The sequence below is a fragment of the Canis aureus genome, chromosome 16 (genome assembly GCF_053574225.1).
Source record: "Canis aureus isolate CA01 chromosome 16, VMU_Caureus_v.1.0, whole genome shotgun sequence".
Classification (NCBI taxonomy): Eukaryota; Metazoa; Chordata; class Mammalia; order Carnivora; family Canidae; genus Canis; species Canis aureus.
Window position 1 is genome coordinate 24,944,399 of NC_135626.1, and position 27,021 is coordinate 24,971,419.

General features: G+C 37.8%; 1 protein-coding gene and 1 pseudogene across 2 annotated transcripts in view; one reads left to right on the top strand and one right to left on the bottom strand.

Annotated features, from left to right (window-relative positions):
- The window catches only part of USP32 (ubiquitin specific peptidase 32), a 216,941-nt gene that overhangs the window by 102,400 nt on the left and 87,520 nt on the right, over positions 1–27,021 (bottom strand). For both annotated transcript variants that reach the window (XM_077852322.1, XM_077852323.1), the window contains exons 3-4: positions 5,374–5,479; positions 1,750–1,868 (exon numbers count right to left, since the gene is read on the bottom strand). In XM_077852322.1, the coding sequence (XP_077708448.1) occupies positions 1,750–1,868; positions 5,374–5,479 (225 nt within the window). The remainder of the gene's footprint in view (positions 1–1,749; positions 1,869–5,373; positions 5,480–27,021) is intronic.
- LOC144285322 (glyceraldehyde-3-phosphate dehydrogenase pseudogene) lies at positions 6,468–26,780 on the top strand (annotated as a pseudogene).

Below are 27,021 nucleotides of genomic sequence, written 5' to 3' on the forward strand. Positions count from 1 at the left end.
TTTTTGCTTGAGATTTTCTCCCTCTCCCACTGTCCTTCCACTTTGCACTCTCTCTCAAATCAATCTTAAAAACAAAACACAACACAACAAAACAAAAAACTCCACATGTATTCATTCCTCTGCCCAACACCCTCCAATGGGTTCTACCTTACTCAGGGTAAGAGTCAAAGAACTCACACTGTCCTACAGAGCCATATATAATGTCCCCACTTCATCCCACCCTCTTCCCCAACCTCTGTAACTTCATTTCCTACTATTCTCTTATTCCCTCTATTCCAGCTTACTTGTTCCTTGGATATGTCGAGCACATTCCCAACTCAGGGACTCTCTGCAAGGCTAGATTTCTCATCCTTTAAATTCTTGGTTCAAATGTCCACTTTATCTGACAAGCCTTTCTCAACTATCCTATACAAAATATCTACAGTCGGTCACCTCCTCCCTATCTCCACCTACCCCCCCCCACTTATTTTACTTAATTTTTCTCTATAGCATTTATAATCTAATACATGTACTGGCTATTGTGCATAAATTATAGAGAACTGGGTGGCTAATCACATTTAACTCCCATCTATAAAATGGGAACATGTCCACAAAACTTATTAAATAAAAAAATATACATTCTCCCCAATAATGTACAGAGCATTAGTTAATCAGGCCTGCAAAGATTAGACAACTGTTTTTGACCAGAAAATATTTGTTATTGGAGGAACATAGCTTAGTTTGTCCTGACGTATTAAAATACTATCGTAGCAACTTCCAGCCAATGTGTCAGAACCAAAAATGCAGGAAGCCAGTCCTTTTGCACCAAACACACGGGAATGCTGAGCAAAATGTAACATCATAAGCACTACCATAAACTGTACAGGGAAGCTCAAAGCAAGAAAGTAAACTCTCCAGGTGCTATCAACACTAAAGAAACTCAAAGACAGAATAGTGAAAAACTAAAGCTAGAAGGTCTAAAGAGACATTAGAACCAGATGCATATGGCTGGAGTATTAACAATCAATGCCTATACAGTTAGGAAGGTGACTAAACTAAACTGAATAAAACTAACAGCAGTGAGGGGCTGTCACATCTGTGAAATTCGAGTGGGTCAAACAGCCATCCTAAGAAATCATGCAGCATTAAGTGTGCTGCAGGAAGGGATCAGAAAATTCTAAAAGGGGCTACCATCCCTAGGGACTTTTCCCATATTAGCAGACCTCTGAAAAAGGCAAAAAAAATTTTTTTGGTAAAGATATGCATTTTTTATTAAGTTTTCTACAAAGAAAATATATTATTTATGGAAACAAAAAAATGATAGGTTTTTCAGACCCAAATATTTCACTATGCAAATCAGCTCAAATAAATGATAAAATAGGCCTTGACAGGGCCAAAGTCACAGAATGGCTTGAGGCCAATGAGTGATACACCTATATACAATGAAAAGCAATGACACTACAATGTGAACAATCCTCAGGTTTTTGCAGGATCACCAGTGAGTATGTGTTGGTTTAACAACATGAGAGAGTGTGTTTCATTATATCATAAGTATAATGATATATCTTAAGTATAGACAGCTGCCTTTAAAGTAGAATTGGGAATTTTCAAATTCACAAATATAGCAGTAATAAGTGTCATGGACCTTTGAGCACAGCACATAAATAGTTGAAACATCAACCATTAAAACCAAAGATGTCAAAAATATGCTTCACATAAACATCTAAGAGTTAATACTTTCTAACAGGTAGGGATGAAATGTAAATATACCTCTGAGAAACACTTCCTGAGTGTATCTGGGACTTTACCATCCACCACATGGAGCATTCTTTCCATTTCTTCCCGTACAACATAGTTCCCAGATTCACTTGCAAAAAGACTAAAAATGTCTAGGAGAAAGAAAGAATAAATTAAACTTACCACAAGATTAAATGTACTTTGGTAGAAGTGGGGAGGGAAGAGAGAGGGAAATATTACTTAGTGATTACTAGTGCCAGGCACTTTATAAATATGTAATTTTATTCCTAAAAAAAAAAAAAGAAAATTAAAACTAGCAATACAAATTAAAACAGCAATGTGATTATCTTTTCAACACACCAAATTTGCAAAAATGTTTAGGTGTGACAATACTAAGTGTTAGCAAGAAACTGGGAGAAACAAGAACTATTATACACTGTTAGTAAGAGTATGAATTAATGCAACTATTTTGGAGAGTAACTTGCCCAAATCTAGCAAAGGTGATGCATGCTAGAAATTCAGCTTCTAAAGCAACTCAACTTCCCCTCATGGGAAACTTTCATACATGTGCATGAGATACAATGTTCACTGGAGTATTTTCAGTAATTGCAAAACTTAGGGAAAAAAAGATAAATGTCTATCAATAAGAAAATAGGTATAAATTGAGATATACACACACAATGAAATACTATATAGCAGTTAGAATAAAGGAACTAAGTGTTTCAAAATGAATAAGTATCAAAAATATTCAGAGAAAAAGCAAATTACAAAATAATCTATCATATACTATTTATTTAAAAAGTTTAAAAATCTGCAAAACAGGTGAAGATATGTTTAAGGGTATATAAAATGTCATAAATGTATAAAGACCTGCATGAGGAACAAAAGATCACTGTATTCATGAGAGTGGTTACCTCTGTGAAAGGAAAAATGAAGATTGGAACATGGAGAGATACAAAGAGAGAGCCATACCTTGCCTGTAATATTTTATTCCCTAAAAATAAGGTCTGGGACAAATAAGACACAATATTAAGAAATAATAGAGCTGGGTGGATGTACATATTATATGCACATTTGAAATACTGCTGTTATGGACTGAACTGCATCTCCCAAAAAGATATGTTGAAACCCAAACTCCAGGTACCTGTAATGGAACCTTATTTGGAAAGACAGAAGATAGAAGAGACATTCCATCCTTCTGAAGGCCCAGCAGGTTTCACTGCCTGCCTTCCTACATCCCATAGTGGATTTCCTTAGAGCCAGTACTTGCTGGTATGCTTTGACCACCTCTTATGGGTTGAACTGTCTATCCACCAGAGATAGTAAGTCCTAACCCCAGTACCCACAAATATGACCTTCATTTGGAACAGAGTCTTTGCAGATGTAATCAAGTTAAGGTGAGGTAATTAGGGTGAACTCTAATCCAGTATGACTGATTCTAAGAAGAGAAGACAAGAGAGTCAGAAGCAAGCCATGTGAAGAGACAGGCAGAAATTGGAGTAATGCAGCTACAAGCCAAGGAACACCAAGCATGACAGCACCAGAAGTTAGAAAGGAGGCATTCTTCCCTATAGGTTTCAAAGGGATCAGGGTCCTGCCAACATCTTCAATTTGGACTTCTAGCTTCCAGAACTGTGAAACAGGAAGTTTTGTTGTTTTAAGCCACTTCTGAGTCTTTGTTAGGGCAGCCCTAGAAAACTAATACAATAGTATAATAAAAATATGGACAGCCCGGGGAGCTCAATGGTTTAGCGCCTGCCTCCGGCCCAGGGTGTGATCCTGGAGCCCCGGGATTGAATCCCACATTGGGCTCCCTGCATGGAGCCTGCTTCTCCCTCTGCCTGTGTTTCTGCCTCTCTCCCTCTCCCTCCACTTTTCCCTCCCTCCCTCTCTTTTCTCCAAAGAAAAAAGAAAAGAAAAAGAAAAAGAAAGAAAAAGAAAAAGAAAGAAAAAGAAAAAGAAAAAGAAAAAGAAAAAGAAAAAGAAAAAGAAAAAGAAAAAGAAAAAGGGGCACCTGGGTGGCTCAGTTGGTTAAGCATCTGCCTTCGGCTCAGGTCATGATCTCAAGGTCCTGAGATTGAGCCCTGCATCAAGCTCCCTGCTCTGCAGGGAGTCTGCTTCTCCCTCTCCCTCCACTCCTTCCCTCTGCTCATGCATACTCTTTCTCTCCCTCTCTCAAATAAATAAAACCTTTAAAAAAAATAAAGAAAAGATTTAAATATGTGTTTATGACCCCCCATATTGTTATTTTTGATTACTGGTTGCCTGGAGCCACAATATTTGTTGGTAGAGGGATGCTAATTTGAAAAACCAGGATTACAGTTAAATTCCAATTGGGTTTATGGATATGTTCAATATCTTAACTGTAATATGTGGGTACATATATGTCTTAAAACATATCAAAATCTACACTTTACATATGTTCATTTTATTTAAGTCAATTACACCTCAACAAAACTATAAAAAAGGAAAAAGATTAAAAAGAATAGTCTAGGGCAGCCCAGGTGGCTCAGCGGTTTCAACCCAGGGCATGATCCTGGAGACCCAGGATCGAGTCCCAGGTCGGGCTCCCTGCATGGAGCCTGCTTCTCCCTCTGCCTGTGTCTCTGCCTCTCTCTCTCTGTGTCTCTCACGAATGAATAAATAAAATCTTAAAAAAAAAAAAAAAAAAAGAATAGTCTAAATTCAGGGATAAGAAAGATTCTGAGAGATTTAGGGGAAGCAGTCAGAAGGCAGGTTAGAAAAGGAAGATGGAAGAGAGAAAGACTCAACATCCAGTGGCCAAGGATAAAAACCTAAGAATTTCTAGAGCAAAATATTATATCCTATGTAATAGAAATACTCGCCTTTACTTACCCTGGGAAATTTTCAATAAAACTTTCCTCCCAAAAAGAAACCCACCTTCATTAGCAATTGCTCTCCACTTTCCTCTCCCCCAATAACCTCTGGCAATCACTAATTACTGGATTTGCCTAATCCAAACATTTCATATAAATGGAATTACATACATACTATGGGACTACTTTGGCATTTATCACTTTAACATATTTTCATCCATGTTACAGCATTTATTTGTACTTTAATTCCTTTCTACTGTCATGTAGTATTTCATTGCATGGACATATATTTTGTTTATGTTGAATGCATGAGCTGATGGACACTAGGGTTGTTTCCATCTTGTGACTATTATGCACAGTGCTTCTAAGAATACTCATGTATATATTTTTTAATGAATACATGTTTCCAATTTTCTTGGGTATACACATAAGAGTGGAATTGCTGGGTCATATGATAACTCAATGTTTAACAGTTTGAAGAACTAAATACCCAACAGTTTTCCAAAGTAATGGTACTATTTTACAATCCCAGCAGCAATGTATAAATGAGGGTTGCAACTTTTCCATCCTGACCAACACTAATTATTATGTCTTTTTTTATTTTAGCCATCCTGGTAGATATGCAGTGGTATCTCACTGTAATTTTAATGTATATTTCCCTAATACCTGATTTATGTTTGAGCTTCAAGTGATTATTGGCCACTTGTATATCTTCTTTGGAGAAATATCAACTCAAATGTTCTATCATCAGAATTTTCAGGTAAATTATTCTGCACACAAATGTACTATTATCATTTTGAGATAATAAAAAGATACTTACATTTTGCTTTCTCTTCATCTCTACCTCTTGTAAGAAGGACAAGTCCAACTATTAAGTTATTGAAGTGCAGTCCTTTGGATGTTCCACCAAAAGAACAGTAAATCACCTAAGAGAAAATAATAAAGCCAACATTATATGTTTCAGTTATTGAGGAATTTGAGGCTGATACCACTTTAACAAATCTTGTCTCCATCTCCAAACTAGGCTCTGGTAAACTTTTGTGAAATGATGTTAAGTGTCTCCCTTTTCTTCCTCTCATACATCTTGTTATTGTACTCAGCCAAAAAATACACTGTATCTATTCTAAGGTACATATATCACTGGCTTACACACTGAGTATTCTTCTTCTTGGAGTCTTTATCAAGGCCAAGGTCCTCCCCTTTAAAAGCCCCAGTGTCTTAAGAATGTTGTGTAATTTCAGAATTTCCTTCAACATCTGTAAAACTTACATACATTTTGATTTCAAAAATTGACATTCTCTAAGTGAATGTTCAGAAATGGAATGGCAATCATATTACAATATATAAATGTATCAAATTAACATGTTGTATACCTTAAATTTACAATGTTATATCAAATATATTCAATTTTTAAAGTAAAATAGAGACCCCAAAAGACATTTTTTTACACTCTTAGAAATGAGTATTATAGTAATCAAAAATTAAGGAAAAAAACTATGCATAAGAAAGGGACAGCAACAACTATCACATAAATTCATTCATTTGACAATTCTTTAGAGTGCCTGGGGTGATATTGTGATATAATAAGAAATACATATTTGGTCTTCTTCCAGGTTCCTGATGCAAGAGCTTCTAAAAATCCTTCCTGAGTGATGTAGGTGAAAGGAGCATCTTTTGTTATGCATCCAATAAACGCCTTTCATTCACTTCTGAGTTTATGCTAATGAGGTGACTCCTGGTGGGCCTTTACAAAGTTTCAGAATGTAAGCTGGTAGTCAGGGGAAAAGATATGATTAGAGGACTGAAATATTCAGCATCACTCTCCAATTTCCAGGAAAGGGAGAGGAGCTGGAAACTGAACTAATCGCCAATAGCAAATCAATGGCCAATTATTTAATCAATCATGCCTACATAATGGAACTTACAGTGTTTGGAGAGCTTCAAGGTTGGTGAACATATCAAGGTACTAGAGGGGTGGAGCACCCAGAGATAGCATGGAAGTTCCCCTCCCTGCCCACCCACATCCTTTACCCTTCCATCTCTTTCCCTTTAGCTGTTACTAAGTTGTAGTCTTTAAAATAAACTGATAATAGTAATTAAAGTGTTTTCCTGAGTTCTGTATGCCACTCTAAACAAATTATCGAACCTCAAGAGGGAGACATAGGGATCCTAGATTTACAGCCAATTGGTCAGAAGTACCAGAGGTCCAGGATCTGTGAATGGCATCTGAAGTCGGGGGCAGATCAGACCTGTGAAGTCTGCACTAATTTCAGATACTCAGTATCAGAATTGAATTGAATTGAATTGTAGGACACCCAACTAGTGTAAAGACAGTTGACATACTGATTTATATAAGGGAAAACACCCACACTTTGGTGTCAGAAATGCCATGTTGTTTAAAAACAACAACAACAAAGTAACCTAGTATTTGCCACGCAGAATTTTTATTTATTTATTTATTCATGAGAGAGAGAGTGGGGGGGGGGGGCAGAGACACAGGCAGAGGGAAAAGCACACTCCCTGCAAGGAGCCCGATGTGGGACTCAATCCGGGACCCCAGCATCATGCCCTGAACTGAAAGCAGACTCTAAGCCGCTGAGCCACCCAGGTGTCCCAATAAAACGCGTGATTAAAGAACAGTTCAAACCCAGAGGAATCTACAGAATCAATGCAATCCCTATTAAAAATACCAATATCATTTTTCACAGAATTATATAAACAATATTAAAATTTTTATGGAACCACAAAAGACCCCCCAAAAGCCAAAGTAATCTTTTTTTTTTTATTTTATTTTAAGATTCATTTATTTATTCATTGAGATGCAGAGGGAGAGAGAGAGAGGCAGAGACACAGGCAGAGGGAGAAGCAGGCTCCATGCACTGGGAGCGAGCCCGACGTGGGACTCGATTCCGGGACTCCAGGATCACGCCCTGGCTGCAGGCGGCGCTAAACCGCTGCGCCACCAGGGCTGCCCAGCCAAAGTAATCTTGAAAAAGAAGAACAAAACCAGAAGTCCCAGATTTCAAGATATACTACAAAGCTATAGTATCAAAACAGTATAGCACGGGCATAAAAACAGAAATATAGATCAATGGAACAGAATAAACAGCCCAGAAAAAAACACATACTTAAATGGTCAATTAATCTATGACAAGAGAGTCAAGAATATACAATGAGAAAATGATAGTCTCTTCAATAGATGGTGCTGAGGAAACTGGACAGGTGCTGAGGAAATTAGACCACCCTCTTACACAATACACAAAAATAAAATCAAAATGGATTAAAGATTTATATGTGAGACATAAAACCATAAAATTCCTAGAAGAAAACATAGGCAATAATTTCTTTGACATTAGCTGTTGCAACATTTTTCTAGATGTTTCCTTAGGCAAGGGAAACAAAAGCAAAAATAAACTATTAAAACTACACTGAAATAAAAAAATCTTTTGCATAGTGACAGAAACTATCAATAAAAGAAAAGGCAATCTACCAAATGTGAAAAGATATTTGAAAATAATATATCTGATAAGGCATTAATATCCAAATGTATCAAGAACTTATACAAATTGACACCAAAAAATCAAATAACCTGATTAACAAATGGGCATGGGGCACCTGGGTGACTCAGTCAGTTAAGCACCCAACTCTTGATCTCAGCTCAGGTCTTGATATTAGGGTCACTGAGTTCAAGCTCTATGTTGGGCTCCACTAGGCACAGAGCTACTTAAAAAAAAAAAAAAAAGGCAGACGATCTGAAAAGGCATTTTTCTAGAGTAGACATACAGATGGCCAATAAATACATGAAAATATGTCCAGCATCACTAATCATCAGAGAAGTGCAAATCAAAGCCACAATGAGGTAGGTATATATCACCTTACACCTGCCAGAATGGCTAAAATTGAAAACATAAGAAATAACAAGTATTGGCAAGGATGTGGAGAAAAAGGGAGCTCTTGTACACTGTTGGTGGGATTATAAATTGTGTAGCCCCTGTAGAAAAGAGTATGAAGGTTCCTCAAAACATTAAAAATATAAATACCATATGACTCAGTAATTCCACTACTGGCTACTTACCCAAAGAAAATGAAAACACTAATTTGTAGAGATATATGCACTCCTATGCTTACTGCAGCCTTATTTATAATGGCCAAGTAACCCAAGTGTCCAATGACAGATGAATGGATAAAGATGTAGTGTACACACACACACACACACACACACACTCACACATACACACAGAGAATATTACTTAGCCATAAAAAAGGGATGAGATTTTGCCGTTTGCAACAATATGGATGGACCTAGAAGGTACTATGCTAAGGGAAATAAGTCAGACAGAGAAAGACAATGATTTCACTTATATGTGGAATCTAAAAAAAACAAATGAATAAACAAACAAAAAGCAGAAACAGATCCAGAGATACAGAAAACTGATGGCTGCCAGAGGGGCAGGAGAAGGAGGATGGGCAAAATGGGTGAAGGAAGGGGAGTGGGAGGTACAAGCTTTCAGTTATAGAATGAATAAGTTACAGGGATAAAAGGTGCAGCACAGGCAATGCAGTCAATGGTACTGTAGTAACAGTACTGTATGGTGACCAATGGTAGCTGCACCTGTAATGAGCAGAGCATGATATATAGAGAAGTTGAATCACTATGTTGTACACCTGAAACTAATGTAACATTGTATATCAACTATACTTCAATAAAAAATAATTCAAGAAATAAAACTTAACTTAGTCAATATGATAAATGAAAATACATTCTGTATTAAGTGACATTTACAAATATATTTAATAGCACTCTTGAAGCCAAAAACTGTGTATCTCTGACGCCACTGATAGAAAAGTCTAGCAAAAACTAGCCTAGGGAGATGGCTTCAGATCAGAACATAAAAAAAAATTAATAAAATCTTAACAAAAATACTTTATGGAATAACTATTTTAGTTGACCCCGCATAAACTGAAGGAAGGTAACAGCAAAAATCCTCTATCCCTGAGGCAGGGGTAAAAAAAACATCATAGCCCTAGACCTTTAGAGATCCCCTACCCCTGGGGGATAGATGGAATCATTGAGAAAGTCTCTGGGGATACACTGTCTGCCTATAACTGAAACAGAAAAACAGAAAACAGATTGTCTCTCACCCTAGCACTCTCATCTACTTCCATCCACCATTGTGTTAGCAAACACTGAGGAATAAATAGTATCAGTCTATTGCTGGGTAACAACTAAGAAAAGAAGATTCAAAGCTGAAAGGAGAGCAGACATTAGAAAAATCCTCTGGTAGGGTGCCTGGGGGGCTCAGTTAAGTGTCCAACTCTTGATTTAGGCCTAGGTCATGATCTCAGGGTCCTGGGATTGAGCCCTGGGCCAGGCTCAGCAGCTCTCAGCAGGGAGTCAGCTTGAGATTCTTTATCTCCCTCTGCCCCTCCCTCTACTCGCACTCAGAGGCTCTCTTACAAATAAATTAATAAATCTTTAAAAGAAAAGAAAAATCCTCTGGCAAATGAGACTCTACCCTAGAAAAGGTAAGCCTAGCCTGGAATAGCATATGACACAATAGCATAGCAATACAAGATCAGATTCAACTACAAAGGAAACTGACTCAACTACTCATGCTAAAAACCTAGCCAAGCATAAATACTATTTCCCTCAGTCTCTACCATCCAGTATAAAACATCCATCTTTCAACCACAAAATGTTGTTACACAAGGAAGCAAAGAAAAAAAAAAAAAAAAAAAAACACCCTGACAAAGGAAAAACAGGGGAACAGAGTTCAATAAAGCTTTGGAATGGCTCAACAGTATGTTCAAGAGAGTCAAGTAAGAGAGTCCACAATGAAACAGAGGGGAAAATATGTGCAGATAGGAGGAAACAATATAGAAAATCCAAGAGCAGTGAGACAAATGATTTAACACACGTGCAGCTGAAATCCTAGAAGTAGAATGCAGAAGAAATATTTGATGAGATAAATGCAGAAAATTTTCCAAAATAGACACAAAACCATAGAAATAAGCTGTTCAGAGAACAAGCAGGATAAATTATACCTCTAAACCCCAAAACCAACTAGAGAAACCATACTCAAACTACTCAAAACCAAAGGTAAAATCTTTAAGGTACCCTGAGGAAAAAAGACATACTACATCATTGAGAGAAACATTTCTCTTTGAAAACTACATAAGCCAGAAGACAAGGAAGTGATATGTTTACAACACTAAGAAGAAACAACTGAGAATCCTATCCTCAGAGAAAGTATCTTTCAAAAAGAAAGGTCAAACTGACTTTTTCAGGAAAATGAAAACAAGTCATTACCAGCAAAACTGCACCACATAAAAAGGGGAAAAAATACTTTAGGCTGAAGGAAATAGAAATACCAAACCAGATACATGTACCTATAAAAGACAAAAGAATAGGAAATGGCATCAATGAAGGTACATATAAAATGTAGTTGTCTTATTTTTAATTGCTGTAAAAGATAATTGGAATAAAGGAATAAGAATAAAAATGTAATGTGTTTATAGCATGCTTAAAATTAAAACATGACAGTAGTAGAGAAGAGGAGAGAAAGGAACTGGACACATTGTTGCATACTATACATAAAATGCTATATATTATATATCTCCATCTTTATACTGTCAGTCAACAAGAAACTACTTAATCACAGCACTATAGTGTTTAACCTAACGTAAACTCCATTAATAAATGATTATTTTCATAATTATAAAAACAATAGACAACATCTAAGCACTTATTATGTGCCATATAACTGTTGTGATGCTTTAACAGTATTAAGCCTCAAAATGATTCCATGAGGAAGGCATTACTGCTGTCCCCATTTGTGGTTGAGAAAAACTAGAGCCCAAGGAGATAAAGGAACTTGTCTGAAGTCATACATTAATGAATTGGCAGAGTCAATATTCATACTCTAGGCAAGACAGTTTCATGAAACTGAACTCTTAACCACTACATAGTTCTATAATGCAGTTATATACATTCTTTAGTATTACATGAAATGAAAACCATCATCAGCAAGATGACATCATTTTGGTGAAATCTACTGAAAATTAAACTACAAAATTCCAAATGATCACAAACTCAATATATAAGCACTATGTCTTTGGCATGCCCTTTCCCCCTGCTTTAACTTATGATGGAAGCTCTTCATTTCTGACCACTTACCTGACTTTAATACAAAGAGAGGAAAGTAGTGAGGGTAAAGTTAATCAAGGAATTTTGAGTAAGATAGGATTTTCAGTTTTGCAAATATTTCTAAAATGTAGAAGATTTTGTTTTGAATAGATTTGGTTGGAATGCTGGAACTTACTGGTATCTCACTCCCAAAATATAAGAACCTTCCAAAACTACCAAGTTCGAAAGTTTATCTGACCGATGAAGTAAAGAGCCCAGGAAAATCACATTTCCTGAATTCTAAGGCATATGTATTTTCCACCATTTACATGTTCCAGAAATCATCATGCATCTAACACATCTAATGAGTAATATCTTTTTTATCCTCAAAAAGTTATTTTTAAAGCAATGGTTATGTTACAACTGACAATGCTTTAATATTTATGAAATACTAAGTGCCATGCTCATTACTACTCAGATTTGTTTTTAGGATTTGGGGATAGTGAGGGTGCACAGGACAGAAAGGGTATTTTGATGCTACTATTAAAAAGCACTAAGCATTTATTGTTATTGTAACTCATAAGGTCTTTATTTAAAAATCTCTTGGGGGATGCCTGGGTGGCTCAGCAGTTGAGCATCTGCCTTTGGCTCAGGGCGTGATCTTGGAATCCCGGGATGGAGCCCCACATCAGGCTTCCTGCATGGAGCCTGCCTCCCCCTCTGCCTATGTCTCTGCCTCTGTGTGTGTGTGTGTGTGTCTCTCATGAATAAATAAATAAATAAAATCTTTAAAATAAATAAAAATTTAAAAGTAAAATAAAAAATAAAAATCTCTGGGATGGGGCACCTGGGTGCCTCAATCAGTCAAGCATCTCCCTTTGGCTTGGTTGTGATCTTGCAGTCCTGGGATCAAGCCTCACGTTTGGGGACCGACCCTATTTCTCCCTCTCCTTGCTTGTGTTTCTCTCTCTGTCAAATAAATAAATAAAACTTTAAAAAAAAAAAAAATCTCTTGGGAGTATCTGGGTGGCTTAGTCAGTTCAGGGTCTGACTCTTGATTTCAGCTCAAGTCTTTTTTTTTGTAACATTTTATTTATTTATTCATGAGAGACACACACACACAGAGAGAGAGAGAGAGAGAGGCAGAGACACAGGCAAAGGGAGAAGCAAGCAGGCTCCATGCAGAGAGCCCAATCTGGGACTTGATCCCAGGTCTCCAGGATCACACCCTGGGCTGAAGGCGGCGCTAAATTGCTGAGCCACCCGGGCTGCCCAATTTCAGCTCAAGCCTTGATCTCAAAGTTGTGAGTTTGAGCCCTGCACTGGGCTTCACACTGGGCTTGGAGCCTACTTAAAAAAAAAATCTCTTGGGGCACCTGGGTGGGTCAGTGGTTGAGTGTCTGTCTTCAGTTCAGGTTCTGATCCCAGGGTCTTGGGATTGAGTTCTGCATCAGGCTGCCCACAGGAAGCCTGCTTTTCCCTCTCTACCTATGTCTATGTCTGTCTCTCATGAATAAATAAATAAAATCTCAAAAAAAAAAATCTCTTTAGTAATTTTCTGTAGCTATTAAAAAATAAAGAATAAGAAACATATTTTCTTAAATATTTGGTAGGCATGAATATTCAGCCTGAGACCTGGCATACTGTTATACTAATGTAGTATAAAATTGATGCTTGTGATACTGATCTCACTAGCCTTCTCTCAGGCAATGATATCATCCCAGTAAATAATACGATTAGGGATCCCTGGGTGGCGCAGCGGTTTAGCGCCTGCCGTTGGCCCAGGGAGCGATCCTGGAGACCGGGGATCGAATCCCACGTCGGGCTCCCTGTGCATGGAGCCTGCTTCTCCCTCTGCCTGTGTCTCTGCCTCTCTCTCTCTCTCTCTCTCTGTGACTATCATAAATAAATAAAAATTAAAATAATAATAATAATAATACGATTAATTCAGAAGAGAGAGAAATAAATATGCATTTTAAGAGAAAGACTTATTCTATATTCTATATTCTATAATATACCCAGAACTCTTGGCATATAGTTAAAAGGTTAAAAACAGGCAGATGTACCCAGGTCTCCAGACTGAAGGAAAAGTTGTACCATGTTTCAACTGCTGCTCTATGCCCTGGTCCTTCTCCCTCCACTGTCTTCTTCTTCTTTTTTTTTTTTTTTTAAAGATATTATTTATTTATTCATGAGAGACACACAGAGAGAGGCAGAGACATAGGAATAGGGAGAAGCAGGCTCCATGCAAGGAGCCCGATGTGGGACTTGATCCCAGGAGTCCAGAATCACACCCTGAGCTGAAGGCAGACGCTCAACCGCTGAGCCACCCAAGTGTCCCTGTCTTTTGGATATACGGTAAGGGTGTCCCACGACTCCGTGGGGAAAGTAGTTAAGTGATGCATACTATTTCATATCATGGCATTTGAAGTGAGAGAGACCTGGGTTTGAACCCAGGCTTTATTAATTTATTAGCTATATGGTCTTGGGCAAGTCACTTAACTTCCTAGGCCTTAGTTCCACTCCATTCCATGCAGATGGGAAGCAATGTATCATGTCTTCTCATTCCAGACCAAGGCTGAAGAGCAGCTTCTCTATGGGAAGTATTATTCTCAGGGCAGAAGATAGAAATCAGACTCCACTTTGTTATAATTAGTAAGAATTAATTTAGCATCAATGAGCTCATGGCTTTTGCCTTGGAAAGTTTCTGGAGTAAACTCTACTACACTTTTTAAACTAATTGATTAATACTCAATAGAACCAAATTTATGGTTTGTTCTTTTTTTAAGATTTTTATTTATTTATTCATGAGAGACACAGAGAGAGAGAGAGACAGAGACATAGGCAGAGAGAAAGGCAGGCTCCATGCAGGGAACCTGATGTGGGACTCAATCCCTGGACTCCAGGATCACACCCTGGGCCGAAGACAGGCGCTTAACCGCTGAGCCACCCAGGCATCCCCAAATTTATGTTTTCAATTTTCATTTCATTTTACATAATTTTCATGAGGACCAATACTTTTCCATTTAAACTTTTAATGAACATTTCATTCATCAATTAGTTTTACTCCATATTAAAATTGTTCTATGCTATCTTTTAAAGATGTTATTTCTTTTCAAAATGAATTTTCTCACATCAAATTTAGCTGCTCTAAATTTGTTAATGAAAAACTGATTTTTCTGGAAATGCCTAGACAACAACAAACTTGCTCTGTGCTCTAAAAAAAAAAAAAAAAAAAGCTCCTATACAGTTTATTCTTAATTTGATATGCAAATATTATATATCTCTAACAAGATACTTTATTTTTATTTATTATTTTTTTTTAATTTATGATAGTCACACAGAGAGAGAGAGAAAGAGGCAGAGACACAGGCAGAGGGAGAAGCAGGCTCCATGCACCAGGAGCCCGACGTGGGACTCAATCCCGGGTCTCCAGGATCACACCCTGGGCCAAAGGCAGGCGCTAAACCGCTGCGCCACCCAGGGATCCCTAACAAGATACTTTAAAAACATAACCATACTAGCATTACCACTGTCTTCCTCAAATTCTTATGTTGAAACCCAGTGTGAGGTGGGACACTTTGGAAGATGATTAGGTCGTGAGGATAGACCTCTCATCAATGAGATTAGTCACCCTTACAAAAGAGGCCTGAGAGAGTTTCCCTGCCCTTTCTACCATGTGAGGATACAAGGATAGAATTATCTATGAAGCAGGAAGCAAGCCATAAGTAGACAGTATCATGTGTAGGCATCTTCATCTTGGACTTCCCAGCTCCAGAACTGTGAGAAACAAATTTCTGTTGTTTATAAACACTCAGAATATGGTATTCTTAAACCAGCCCAAACAGACCGAGATGAAAACTAACAAAAATTCCTTAGTATTACCAAATATCTAGTCAGTATTTAAGTTTCCCCAATTGTCTCATAATCTTTTTTAACTTGTTTGTTCAAATCAGAATCTAAAATATATTATAACTGATTGCTAGACTCTTAAGTCTCTTAATATGTATATTTTCTTTCTCTCTCCTTCCAATCCTCTTTTTCCTCACAATTTACTTGCTGAAGAAACCAAGATGTTGGTCTTGAGTAGTTTCCCAAAGTTTCCATTTTGATAATTATATATTCCATCCTCTGTATTTATTGTGCAATGGAAGTCAGTTCCAGTGAACTGATCAAATTTAAATTATATTTTTTTGGCAGAACCCATCTTCAAGCTGATGCTATTGTATCTCCATCAGGAGGCACATAATGACTGCTTATTTCTCTTTTTGTGAAATTAGCAGCCATTGCCCAGACTCACAAATTCATTAAAGGTTTATATACTTCTGCCATCCTTTTAATTGGCTAGAATACATACTTCTATAGAGAGAAAACTCCCCTAATCAATTATTTGGCTATCCTGAGATTTATTTTGTATAGAAGACCCAGGGTGGCCCAATAGTTGATTATAGGTGCTAGGGGTGCTTACTTCTTGAGTATTAGTGATTGTTTCCCAGACTTTTCAGTGGACAGTACTAGAAAATACATCATGAATTTATATTCATACTCCCATTTACTCCCATTCCTTCTTATGTCAACTAAATTAATCACTATATTTTTATATGGATTAAATGTGTCAACATGAACAATGTTTCAATCTACCTCCTAATGGGCATTGATGAACTAAGGTAACAAGGAGGTAGGATAATAAGAAAAAGAAAGTAGGGGCACCTGGATGGCTCAGCTGTTGGGTATCTGCCTTTGGCTCAGGTCATGGTCTCAGGGTCCTGGGATCAAGCTCCACATTGGGCTTCCTGCTCAGTGGGGAGTCTGCTTCTCCCTCTGTTCCTCCCCTCTGCTTGGACTCTCTCAAATAAATAAATAAAACCTTTTTTAAAAAGAACAAGAAAGTAATTCCAAAGATAACTTCAAAACAGAAATTGAGAGCATAAAGCAGGAAAATACTAGGCCTAAATATTTGTAGAAGAGACTTCTAATGCTCTCACAAATATAGTTCTCCTTTCTTGTGGGGCATAAGGCAAGGAGATATTTCCTCATGCTCCTTGAATTGATATGACTATTTGTGGCCAAAGGATTAAGGACAGAATGATATATGCCACTTCTGGGCTAAATACTTAATTGCAGGCAAGAGACCTCTCCCTGGCATGACCACCTCTACCTTGGTGATTTATAAAAGCTCTTTCTGATATGCAATAAAAATGCCATAAGAAATGACACTGCCTGGAAAGTTATATCAACACACAAAGGAGTTGTCACAGAGAATCACCGAACTCCATCAACAGAACATTTATGAGTGAAAAATAACTCTGTGTTATCTCAAGCTACTATTTTGAGGGAAACATCTATTAAAAAGTGTAACATCACTATATTGACTCGCACAGTATTAAAAAAGAAAGGAAAAAGCTAAAAATGAAAAAAAAACTTTCCCAAAGACCCTGATTCTACCAACCTATATCCCTAAAAATTATCTTTACATAATTAATGACAAATACATAACATGAATACACGAAATAAGTCACACTGCATATTGGTGATGTTGAAAGAATAATTCAAGCACACAATAAGACCCACAGTACATAACCTATGGAAACATTAAGTACTTATTTACATAAAACAATACTTGTAAAATTTCAAATATTGTTATTCGAATGCAAATTCTGGTTTTATATACATGTGTTAAAAATATTTTTCCTTTCATTTTTTTTAAGATTTTATTTATTATTCATGACAGACACAGAGAGAGAGAGAGGCAGAGACATAAGCAGAGGGAGAAGCAGGGAGTCTGTTTCTCCCTCTGCAACCCCCTCCATGCTCTAATAAATAAATAAAATCATTTTTTAAAAAATGAAGACAACAACATTCAAGTACTCAAGACAAAGTTTATAATATCCAGCAGAGTGGTGGCTGGGTGGCTTAGTCAGTTAAGCATTCAACTCATGGTTTCCACTTAGATTATGATCTCATGGATCAAGAGACTGAGCCCCCGTGTAGGTCTCTGCACTCAGCAGAGAATCTGGTTGAAGATTTCCTCTTCCCTCTGACCCTCCCCCTTGCTCTCATGTGCTGTCTCCCTCTAAAATAAATAAATAAATCTTTTAAAAAATTAGGGGTACCTTGGTGGCACAGTCAGTTAAGTCTCTGATTCTTGGTTTTAGCTCAGGTTGTGATTTCAGGGTGGTGCAATCAAGCCCAGCCTCAGGCTCTGTGTTCAGCACAGAGTTGGCTTGGGTTTCTCTCTCCCTCTCCATGCCCCCAACCCTATGTGCAAGCTCATGCATTTTTTCTGTCTCTCTCAAATAATCTTTTTTCTTTCAAAGATTTTATTTATTTATTTATTTATTTATTTATTTATTTATTTATTCATGAGAGACAGAGAGACAGAGAGGCAGAGACACAGGCAGAGAGAGGGACAAGCAGGCTCCATGCAGGGATCCTGATGTGGGACTTGATCCCGGGACCCCAGGATCATGCCCTGAGCCAAAGGCAGAAGCTCAAACACTGAGCCACCCAGGCGTCCCAATAAATAAATCTTTTTAAAAAATTTATAATATCCAGGGTGCCTTAAGCATCTGCCTTCAGCCCAGGTCATGATCTCCAGGTCCTGGGATCAAGCCCTGCAGATGGCTTCCTGCTCAGTGGGGAACCTGCTTTTTCCCTCTCCCTCTGCCTCTTCCCTCTGCTTGTGCTCTCTCTCAAATGAATAAATAAAATCTTTAAAGAAAAATGTATAATATCCAGCAGATACAAACAATACTAGATGTAAGAAGAAGGAAAATGTAACCAATCACCAGAAATAAAATCAGTGAAAAGGATGACAGAGATGAGAGGTGCCTGGGTGGCTCAGTTGGTTAAGTGTCTGCCTTCAATTCAGGTCATGATCTCAGGGTCTTGGGATGGAACCTCACTTTGGGCTCTCTTCTCAGCAGGGAATCTGCTTTTCCCTCTCACTCTCCTTCTGTTTTCTCTCTCTCTCTCTCAAATAAATAAATAAAATCGTTTTTTTTTAAAAGAAATCTTTTAATCATTCATTAAATATATCAATTCTTACATTTTTCTACTACTTCGAAAAAGGGGCTCAAATTCAAACCATTATAAAAGTAAAGTTTTTAAAAATACACCTTTCTAAGAGATCATGTAAGAAATAGACCAATTCCCTCATATGCCTAACCCAAAGTTAGCCTAGAAGTTATAAAAAAAATTAATTAGATTCCATGTTATGACACAGATCATGTTCCAGAATGGTTAAATAGTATAGTAATCAAATTAACCAATAAGAATTAAAGTTAATGGGGATCCCTGGGTGGCGCAGCGGTTTGGCGCCTGCCTTTGGCCCAGGGCGCGATCCTGGAGACCCGGGATCGAATCCCACGTCGGGCTCCCGGTGCATGGAGCCTGCTTCTCCCTCTGCCTGTGTCTCTGCCTCTTTCTCTCTCTCTCTCTCTGTGACTATCATAAATAAATAAAAATTAAAAAAAAAAAAAGAATTAAAGTTAATGTATGCTTACTTTATTTAGACAAGTATTTTTTTTTAAGATTTTATTTATTTATAAATGAGAGACACAGAGAGAAGGCAGAGAGACATATGGGTAGAGGGAGAAGCGGATTCCATGCAGGGAGCCCGACATGGGACTCGATCCCAGGACTCCAGGATCACACCCTGGGCCAAAGGCAGGTGCCCAACCACTGAGCCACCCAGATGTCCCTAAACAAGTATTTGACAAGATCTCACAATATTATATTTTAGATATTATGGTAAACTGTAAACTTAATGATAGTTAGGGCCATGCAAATATGGCTGAGTAATAATAAATACAAAAAATATTGATTAAAAATTCTGTATCTTCTTTGGAAAAAAAAGACTAAAGAAGTTCTAACTGGACTTTATTTTTTAACTATTAAACATCTTTTTATCAGTGATTTGGATTTGACATAGAAGGCATGTGTATTAATTATGTAAATAACAAAAGTGGGAGGAATGGCTAATAAAATAGGTGACAGAATATAGAATCAAATTCATTTTAGGCTAGGGCAACAAGATTAAACGTATTTAAATTTCTTAGAAACTCAATATATTAAAGATAGAAAAACAAGATTAAGCTTGAAAATTTTAGCTAAGAAAGCTATGACCTTTTTGCTTAAGTTAATACAATTTTATGCTGCATGGTAATGATTAAAGAACTAAATATTCTCCTACTGTTCACTAATCTAATTCCATCTAGAGAACAGCATGGGATTAACCAGTATGCGTATTAACTATGGTTAAGAAGCAGCAGGGGAAAAGGATTTATTCACATGCCTAGAAGGGAAGGTTCCAGTTTCCCAATTCAAACAGCTGAATTCCATCTCTTAAGAGGTAACACCAGCTCTACCACCATCTCTAATGCTAGAAAATGAGGCTGGGACTAGGTCAGGAGAATATATCAAACTATTTCAATGCCCCCAAATTTAAATGGGGTAGACCAGAAACAAAAATTTCATTGAGTTCAAGACATCTACACCTTCAAGTTGATTTGTCACAGCAATTTAAAACATACAACTAGCAAGATAAAAATTTTAACAGTGTAAAAATTTTAACAATGTAAGAGAAATGTTAAACAGAAGATGTTGTGAGTAAAAAACTTATCTCTTTAAAAAGTCATTAGTTACAATGGGATATTATTAAGCCATAAAAAGAAATGAAGTTCTAACACATGCTATGACACAGACAGATTTTGAAAACATTATGTAAAATGAAATGAACCACACAAAAAGATAAATATTGTATGATTCCACTTATATGAAATATTAGAATAAGCAAATTCAGAGGCAGAAAGTGGAGTGTGGAGCAAGAAGTTGGCGAGGGGAGAGGACTTATTACTGCTTAAGAGGTACAGAGTTTCTCTTTAGGGTGATAAAAACATTTTAGACAAAAATGGTAGTGATGTGCCCATAACACTGTGAATTCAATTAATGCCACTGAAATGTACTTTAAAATGGTGAAAATAATAAATTTTATTCTATATATTTTGCCCCAGATGCTTCTCTACCATCTCTCAGCTCAGGAGGATCCAGCAAACAAAGTGACTTACTGGAGTCCTGACCTATCTCACTCATCCAGTCCAAGTCTTTAGTGTCATGGAATTACACTTAAAAATTTAAAGACTGACTAATAAAGTAAAATAAAGCCTAACCCAAAAGTAGCCCTTAAATAACTCTCAAGTAGTTCTAGTTATTAAGAAACAAGGAAATCATTCCCAACTCATAAACACACTATCCACCTACAGTTTGTGAAAATGACTGTTTAGAATAGAATGCATTTTCCCTCATAATTAATGATCAGATTTCCCTAGCTAACTCCCAGAATTCTACCTAAATTATAATGTGGCTAAAATACTAAGTAATTAACAACAATAATTATTAGGAATTTAAAAGCATACTATCATGAATGTATGCATTTCTTCTGTGTTACTATGAACTAAATAAGTTTGGGAGCTAGTATAGGAATGTAGTCATCATTTACAAATATTATTTCCAGAGAGATATGCCTGCACCATGAGGTACAAAAGGTAATAAAATGACAACATTAATATGCCTTTGCCCATCTCTCCTCCCTTTCTGGGTTCTTCCTAGTTTCCACTGCTGAGATTATCAGGCAGACAAAAAACAAACTAAAAAAAGCAGAGTGAGCAACTGAGACATTATCAGGTCTCTATATCCCAGAAATGATACATCTAGCTAAAATCATATTCACAGAACCTGGACTACCATTCCTCTAAGGATGAGATCAATCAAGCGAGGTAGTAACATGTTTGACTACCCTTTCTGCTCATTCTTTCCTCTCAATTATAGTAGTCCAGTTCCAGTCAAGAAGTAATGAGCCAACTGATCATAGAACACAACTTTTCTGCACTTTTCACATTGGCTACTGGCAATAATAAACCTGCTGGGAAGTCACCAGTGCTAGGGAATAGCTAGTGAGGTGCTGTCACATGCCACCGCTGCCCTGGGTCTTTAAAAAGATTGGGACTCTAACTGCTATTTTGAAGAATGCTGATAATAACTTTGTGCCAAGACAGTCTTCTCTTACTTTTTCCTTCAGTAACCAAAGATACCTATTTAATAAATAAATAACACTCTGGGATATCTTATCAACAAGCAAATTTGAGAAACACTCCACTAAACCAAACACATATTCATTCTAGGCTACAACAACAAAAATAAACAAGTGGGACTACATCAAACCAAAAAACTTCTGCACAACAAAAGAAATCAACAACAGAATGAAAAAGCAACCTATGGAATGGGAGAAAATATTTGCAAATCATATATACAATAACATATGTTGTATGCTATCATACAGTGCAATAGCACCAAAAAACCCTAATTCTTAAAATGGCAGAGGAATCAAACAGACATTTTTCCAAAGACACACAAATGACCACAGGTATATGAAAAGATGCTCAACATCACTAATCATCAGAAAAATGAAAATCAAAACCTCAATGAGATAATAAATTTTAAAAAAGAGTAAATATTTCAATTCATTTTTGTAAGATATATCTTAATTCTGATAGAATACATCAAAAAATGTTAAGATCATTTCTTCTAGGAAGGGAAACTAGGTGGCCAGGGAACTGGATGGAAAGGAGATTTTCACTGTCCTTTGTTCTTTTTAAAATTTTGAACCATGAGAATGTATCATCTGTTAAAAAATACAAACAAGAAAAAGAAAAAAAACAAGCATTTTCCAATTGCCCTCCCACACTATATCATACAGACAGACCAATTGTGGGTGAAAAATGAAGTCATAGTCACTAGACAAGATAGTTTTCTAAGTAAGACAATGTTATACATTTTATAAAAAAGTAAAAGAGCCAACATGACAAATCAATGTATAAGCCTGAAATTTTCAGTGAAACATAGTACTCAAGAACTCTGCAACAAAAAGACAAATCGGCCAAATCCTAGCTCTTCTACTCAGGGATTGTGCGTCCTTGGACAAATTATATAACCTCTGCTTGTTTGTCTAGAAAACAAGATTAATAATAATAGCACCTATACCTCACAGGGTGTGGTGAGATTTAAGTGAGATAATTTACATAACATGTTTAGCATAGTGTCAATTACATGGTAAATAAATCCACAAATGTTAGTTGGAAGGCAACGCAGAAGACTAGCTAACATGAATTTGGATATTTGGACTTGAATCTTGGATCCATGTATTAGCTTTAATACTTAGGCAGGTAAATTAACCACCTTAAATCTCGTATGTCTTGGTAAGGGCACCAAGGAAAAAAGGTTCACAGAGTTCCACACATAAAGAGCTTGAACTTATTTCAAACATAAAAAAGTAACATTTTTCCAGTTCAAGAGAGTAAATACAAACTATTCAGAGCCAAGTAAGTAATGAAAAATTATACCCCCACCAAATATTCATTGTGCATGTTACACATCAGACATCAAACAGGGTATGGGAGACACAGTGGAAGAGAAATAACCAACTTAACTGGTCTTTCTTGGCACTAACATTTTGTATGACGTACATTGGAAACAGATGTATAAACTTTCCTTTACAGGTGCTTAATCTGCTTCCTTCCTCTACATCTTCATCTCATTAATAAGTGTCTGGTTTTGAAGGAAGACTTACTTTCTGAGATTTTTAGAAATCCTCTGAGAGGGCAGCCAGGGTGGCTCAGCGATTTAGCACCTGCCTTCAGCCCAGGGCATGATCCTGGAGACCTGGAATTGAGTCCCATGTTGGGCTCCCTGCATGGAGCCTGCTTCTCCCTCTGCCTGTGTCTCTGCCTCTCTCTGTGTCTCTAATGAATAAATAAATTAAATCTTAAAAAAAAAAAAATTCTGAGATGTATAATGATTTGATTTAGTAGTGTATCATCCTATTCCTTAAGTATAAAAGTTGCAATAAGGTTCTTCTGAGAACTACCTTCATAGTTAAAAACTGTCTCACCAGAACAAAGAATGTGCAAACTAGAGTAGAATATAGTTACTTGCTTAACCTGCCCTTCCAAACTAAGAGTGTATGCTCAGCACAAGCTCTTCCCAAACTCCTGCCAATTCATGCTCTTATCTACTCTCTTTGGTAGCTTATATTGACGTAAACACTGTACCACTCAACCTTTACATAAATACTATATAACTATGAGAAATGGGAAAAACAAAACCTAACTCAGTAATTTGTATAAGAATGTGCCCAATACTGTACCTACAGCTGGATTTTATTTTATTAATTAACAAGGGCCATTGGAATATTCATTACAAAACAAAGGAGGACAGCTTATAATATTTTCAGTATCATCATTAGAACAATATGACCCACACAATAAATGTATAGTCATTTCTGTTGAAAATCTCAAATTGAGACTTAAATAACCAAAAATACATAATTATATAAACCTATCTCCAGTAGTCAAGGAAAATAGCCCTAACTAAACAAAAATATTTTCAGAGAGTAACAAGTAATAAACCTGGCATTTTAGAACATGGGCATTTATTACCACAATTTCATGGACACATGCCATATGCAGGTTCCAGGGATTAGCACCTGGAAATTTTGGGGGGCATTATTCAGCCTATCACACTCCTATCAGGACACCTATAATCCCAAGAGGATGGGACAAACTCCTTTTTTTACCCTCTTTCTGTTGTCCAATGCTCAGCTCTGGACACAAGCAGAGTAGTGGAAAGTCGTAGCCACAAGAGGGTAACTAAAGTACTAGCCTTCTGAAAGGAGAATTAAAAATGACAGCTTCAGGGAAAGGGAAAGTACTATGTATGGATACTGAGGGGAGGAAAGAACTCAGGAAAGTTGTTTTTGACTCCTGGGTTCACCTCATAACAGCACATCATGCATAGATTGGAATTTAAATATTACAACAAAGTCTGAGAATTAAACTCAGGATAAATCATTGTCCAGGTTCCAGACTGGCCACTGGGTGGTGCACACGTGAAACGGATACAAATAATTGCGCACAGCCTTTGAAAATTCAACTGACATTGGAATCACAACTAAAAGAAGATGGATTGGAACTTGCAGCCTAAATGATCAATATCAATGATCAACAATCTAATACAATGATCTAATACAACAAATATATCAACCTCTCTACAGGATCTAAAGAGACTTAAAATCTCATAACACAATATTAAAAATGTCTGGAATATAATCCAGAATTACTCAGCATATAAAGAACCAGGAAAAGTCAATTTAATTAGGAAAAGATAATCAACAACTACATGAGACAAATATTACACTTATCAAAGACACTGGAGAAGCCATTATAAAAATGACCAAAGAAATGAGGTCAAACATTCACTGTTGAATGGAAAGATAGAAAGTCTTAGTACAGAATCAGAAGATGTTAATGAACACAAGTAAATAGTATCAAAGCATAAGTCCTTATTAAATGGAGAAAAAAATTAAAATATGACTACAAGGTACAAAACAGGTCTACTTTTTCACAAGATGTGTTCAATAGATCTTGAGACTCAAGATGCTGTTTCTTTAAGGTAAAAAAGGTAGATCCCTCTGCAGATCTAAATCACAGTTTTAACACTGTTAAAAACAATGTTCTGGGGTGCCAGGACAGCTCAGTTGGGTAAGCCTCTGCCTTCAGCTCAGGTCATGATCCCAGGGTCCTGGCATCAATCCCTGAGTCAGGCTCCCTCAGTGGGGAGCCTGTTTCTCCCTCTCCCTCTGCCTGCAGCTCCCCCTCTTGTGCACTCTGTCAAATAAATAAAATCTTTAAAAAAATAAATAAAAACACTGTTCTTAGATGAATTTTTAATAAGCATTACAATATATAAACCAAGAAAATAATTTTGTGATGCAAATCCAATGGCATTTCATTTGGTTCTCTATATTAGTAAATCTTCACAAAAATTTATTTATACAAAATTAATAATGAGGCTCTCTCTACTCCCCATTCAACAGACAGCGGCATCTTCTGGTGCAGTGCCAGCCATGTCCCCGAGACAATAGTGAAGGTCGGAGTGAACAGATTTGGCCGTATTGGGCACCTGGTCACCACAGCTGCTTTTAACTCTGGCAAAGTGGATACTGTCGCCATCAATGACCCCTTCATTAACCTCAACTACATAGTGTACATGTTCCAGTATGATTCTACCCACAGTAAATTCCACAGCACAGTCAAGGCTAGAATAGGAAACTTGTCATCAATGGGAAGTCCATCTCCATCTTCCAGGCGAGATCCCGCCAACATCAAATGGTGTGATGCTGGTGCTGAGTATGTTGTGGAGTCCACTGGGATCTTCACTACCATGGAGAAGGCTGGGGCTCACTTGAAGGGCGGGGCCAAGAGGGTCATCATCTTTGCTCCTTCTGCTGATGTCGCCATATTTGTGATGGGCGTGAACCACGAGAAGTGTGACAACTCCTTCAAGATTGTCAGCAATGCCTCCTGCACCACCAACTGCTTGGCTCCTCTGGCCAAAGTCATCCATGACCACTTCAGCATCGTGGAGGGCCTCATGACCACCGTCCATGCCATCACTGCCACCCAGAAGACTGTGGACGGTCCCTCTGGGAAGCTCTGGCATAACAGCCGAGGGGCTGCCCAGAACATCATCCCTGCTTCCACTGGCGCCACCAAGGCTGTGGGCAAGGTCATCCCTGAGATGAACGGAAAGCTCACTGGCATGACCTTCTGTGTCCCCACCCCCAACATATCAGTTGTGGATCTGACCTGCCGCCTGGAGAAAGCTGCCAAATATGACGACATCAAGAAGGTGGTGAAGCAGGCATCAGAGGGCCCCCTCAAGGGCACCCTGGGCTACGCTGAGGACCAGGTTGTCTCCTGCAACTTCAACAGTGACACCCAGTCTTCCACCTTTGACGTCAAGGCTGGCATTGCCCTCAATGATCACTTTGTCAAGCTCATTTCCTGGTATGACAATGAATTCAGCTACAGCAACTGGGCGGTGGACCTCATGGTCCACATGGCCTCCAAGGAGTAAGAGCCTCCTGGACCACCAGCCCCAGCAAGAACAAGAGGAAGAGAGAGGCCCTCAGCTGCTGGGGAGTCCCTGCCCCAACTTAATCCCCCAACACGCTGAGAATCTCCTGACCTCCAATATACATCCCAGACCCCGAGGAAGGGGAGGGGCTTGGGGAGCCCTACCTTGTCATGTACCATCAATAAAGTATACTGTACCCCTCAAAAAAATTAATAATGAAACAGATATTGCGGGATCCCTGGGTGGCGCAGCGGTTTAGCGCCTGCCTTTGCCCCAGGGCGCGATCCTGGAGACCCGGGATCGAATCCCACGTCAGGCTCCCGGTGCATGGAGCCTGCTTCTCCCTCTGCCTGTGTCTCTGCCTCTCTC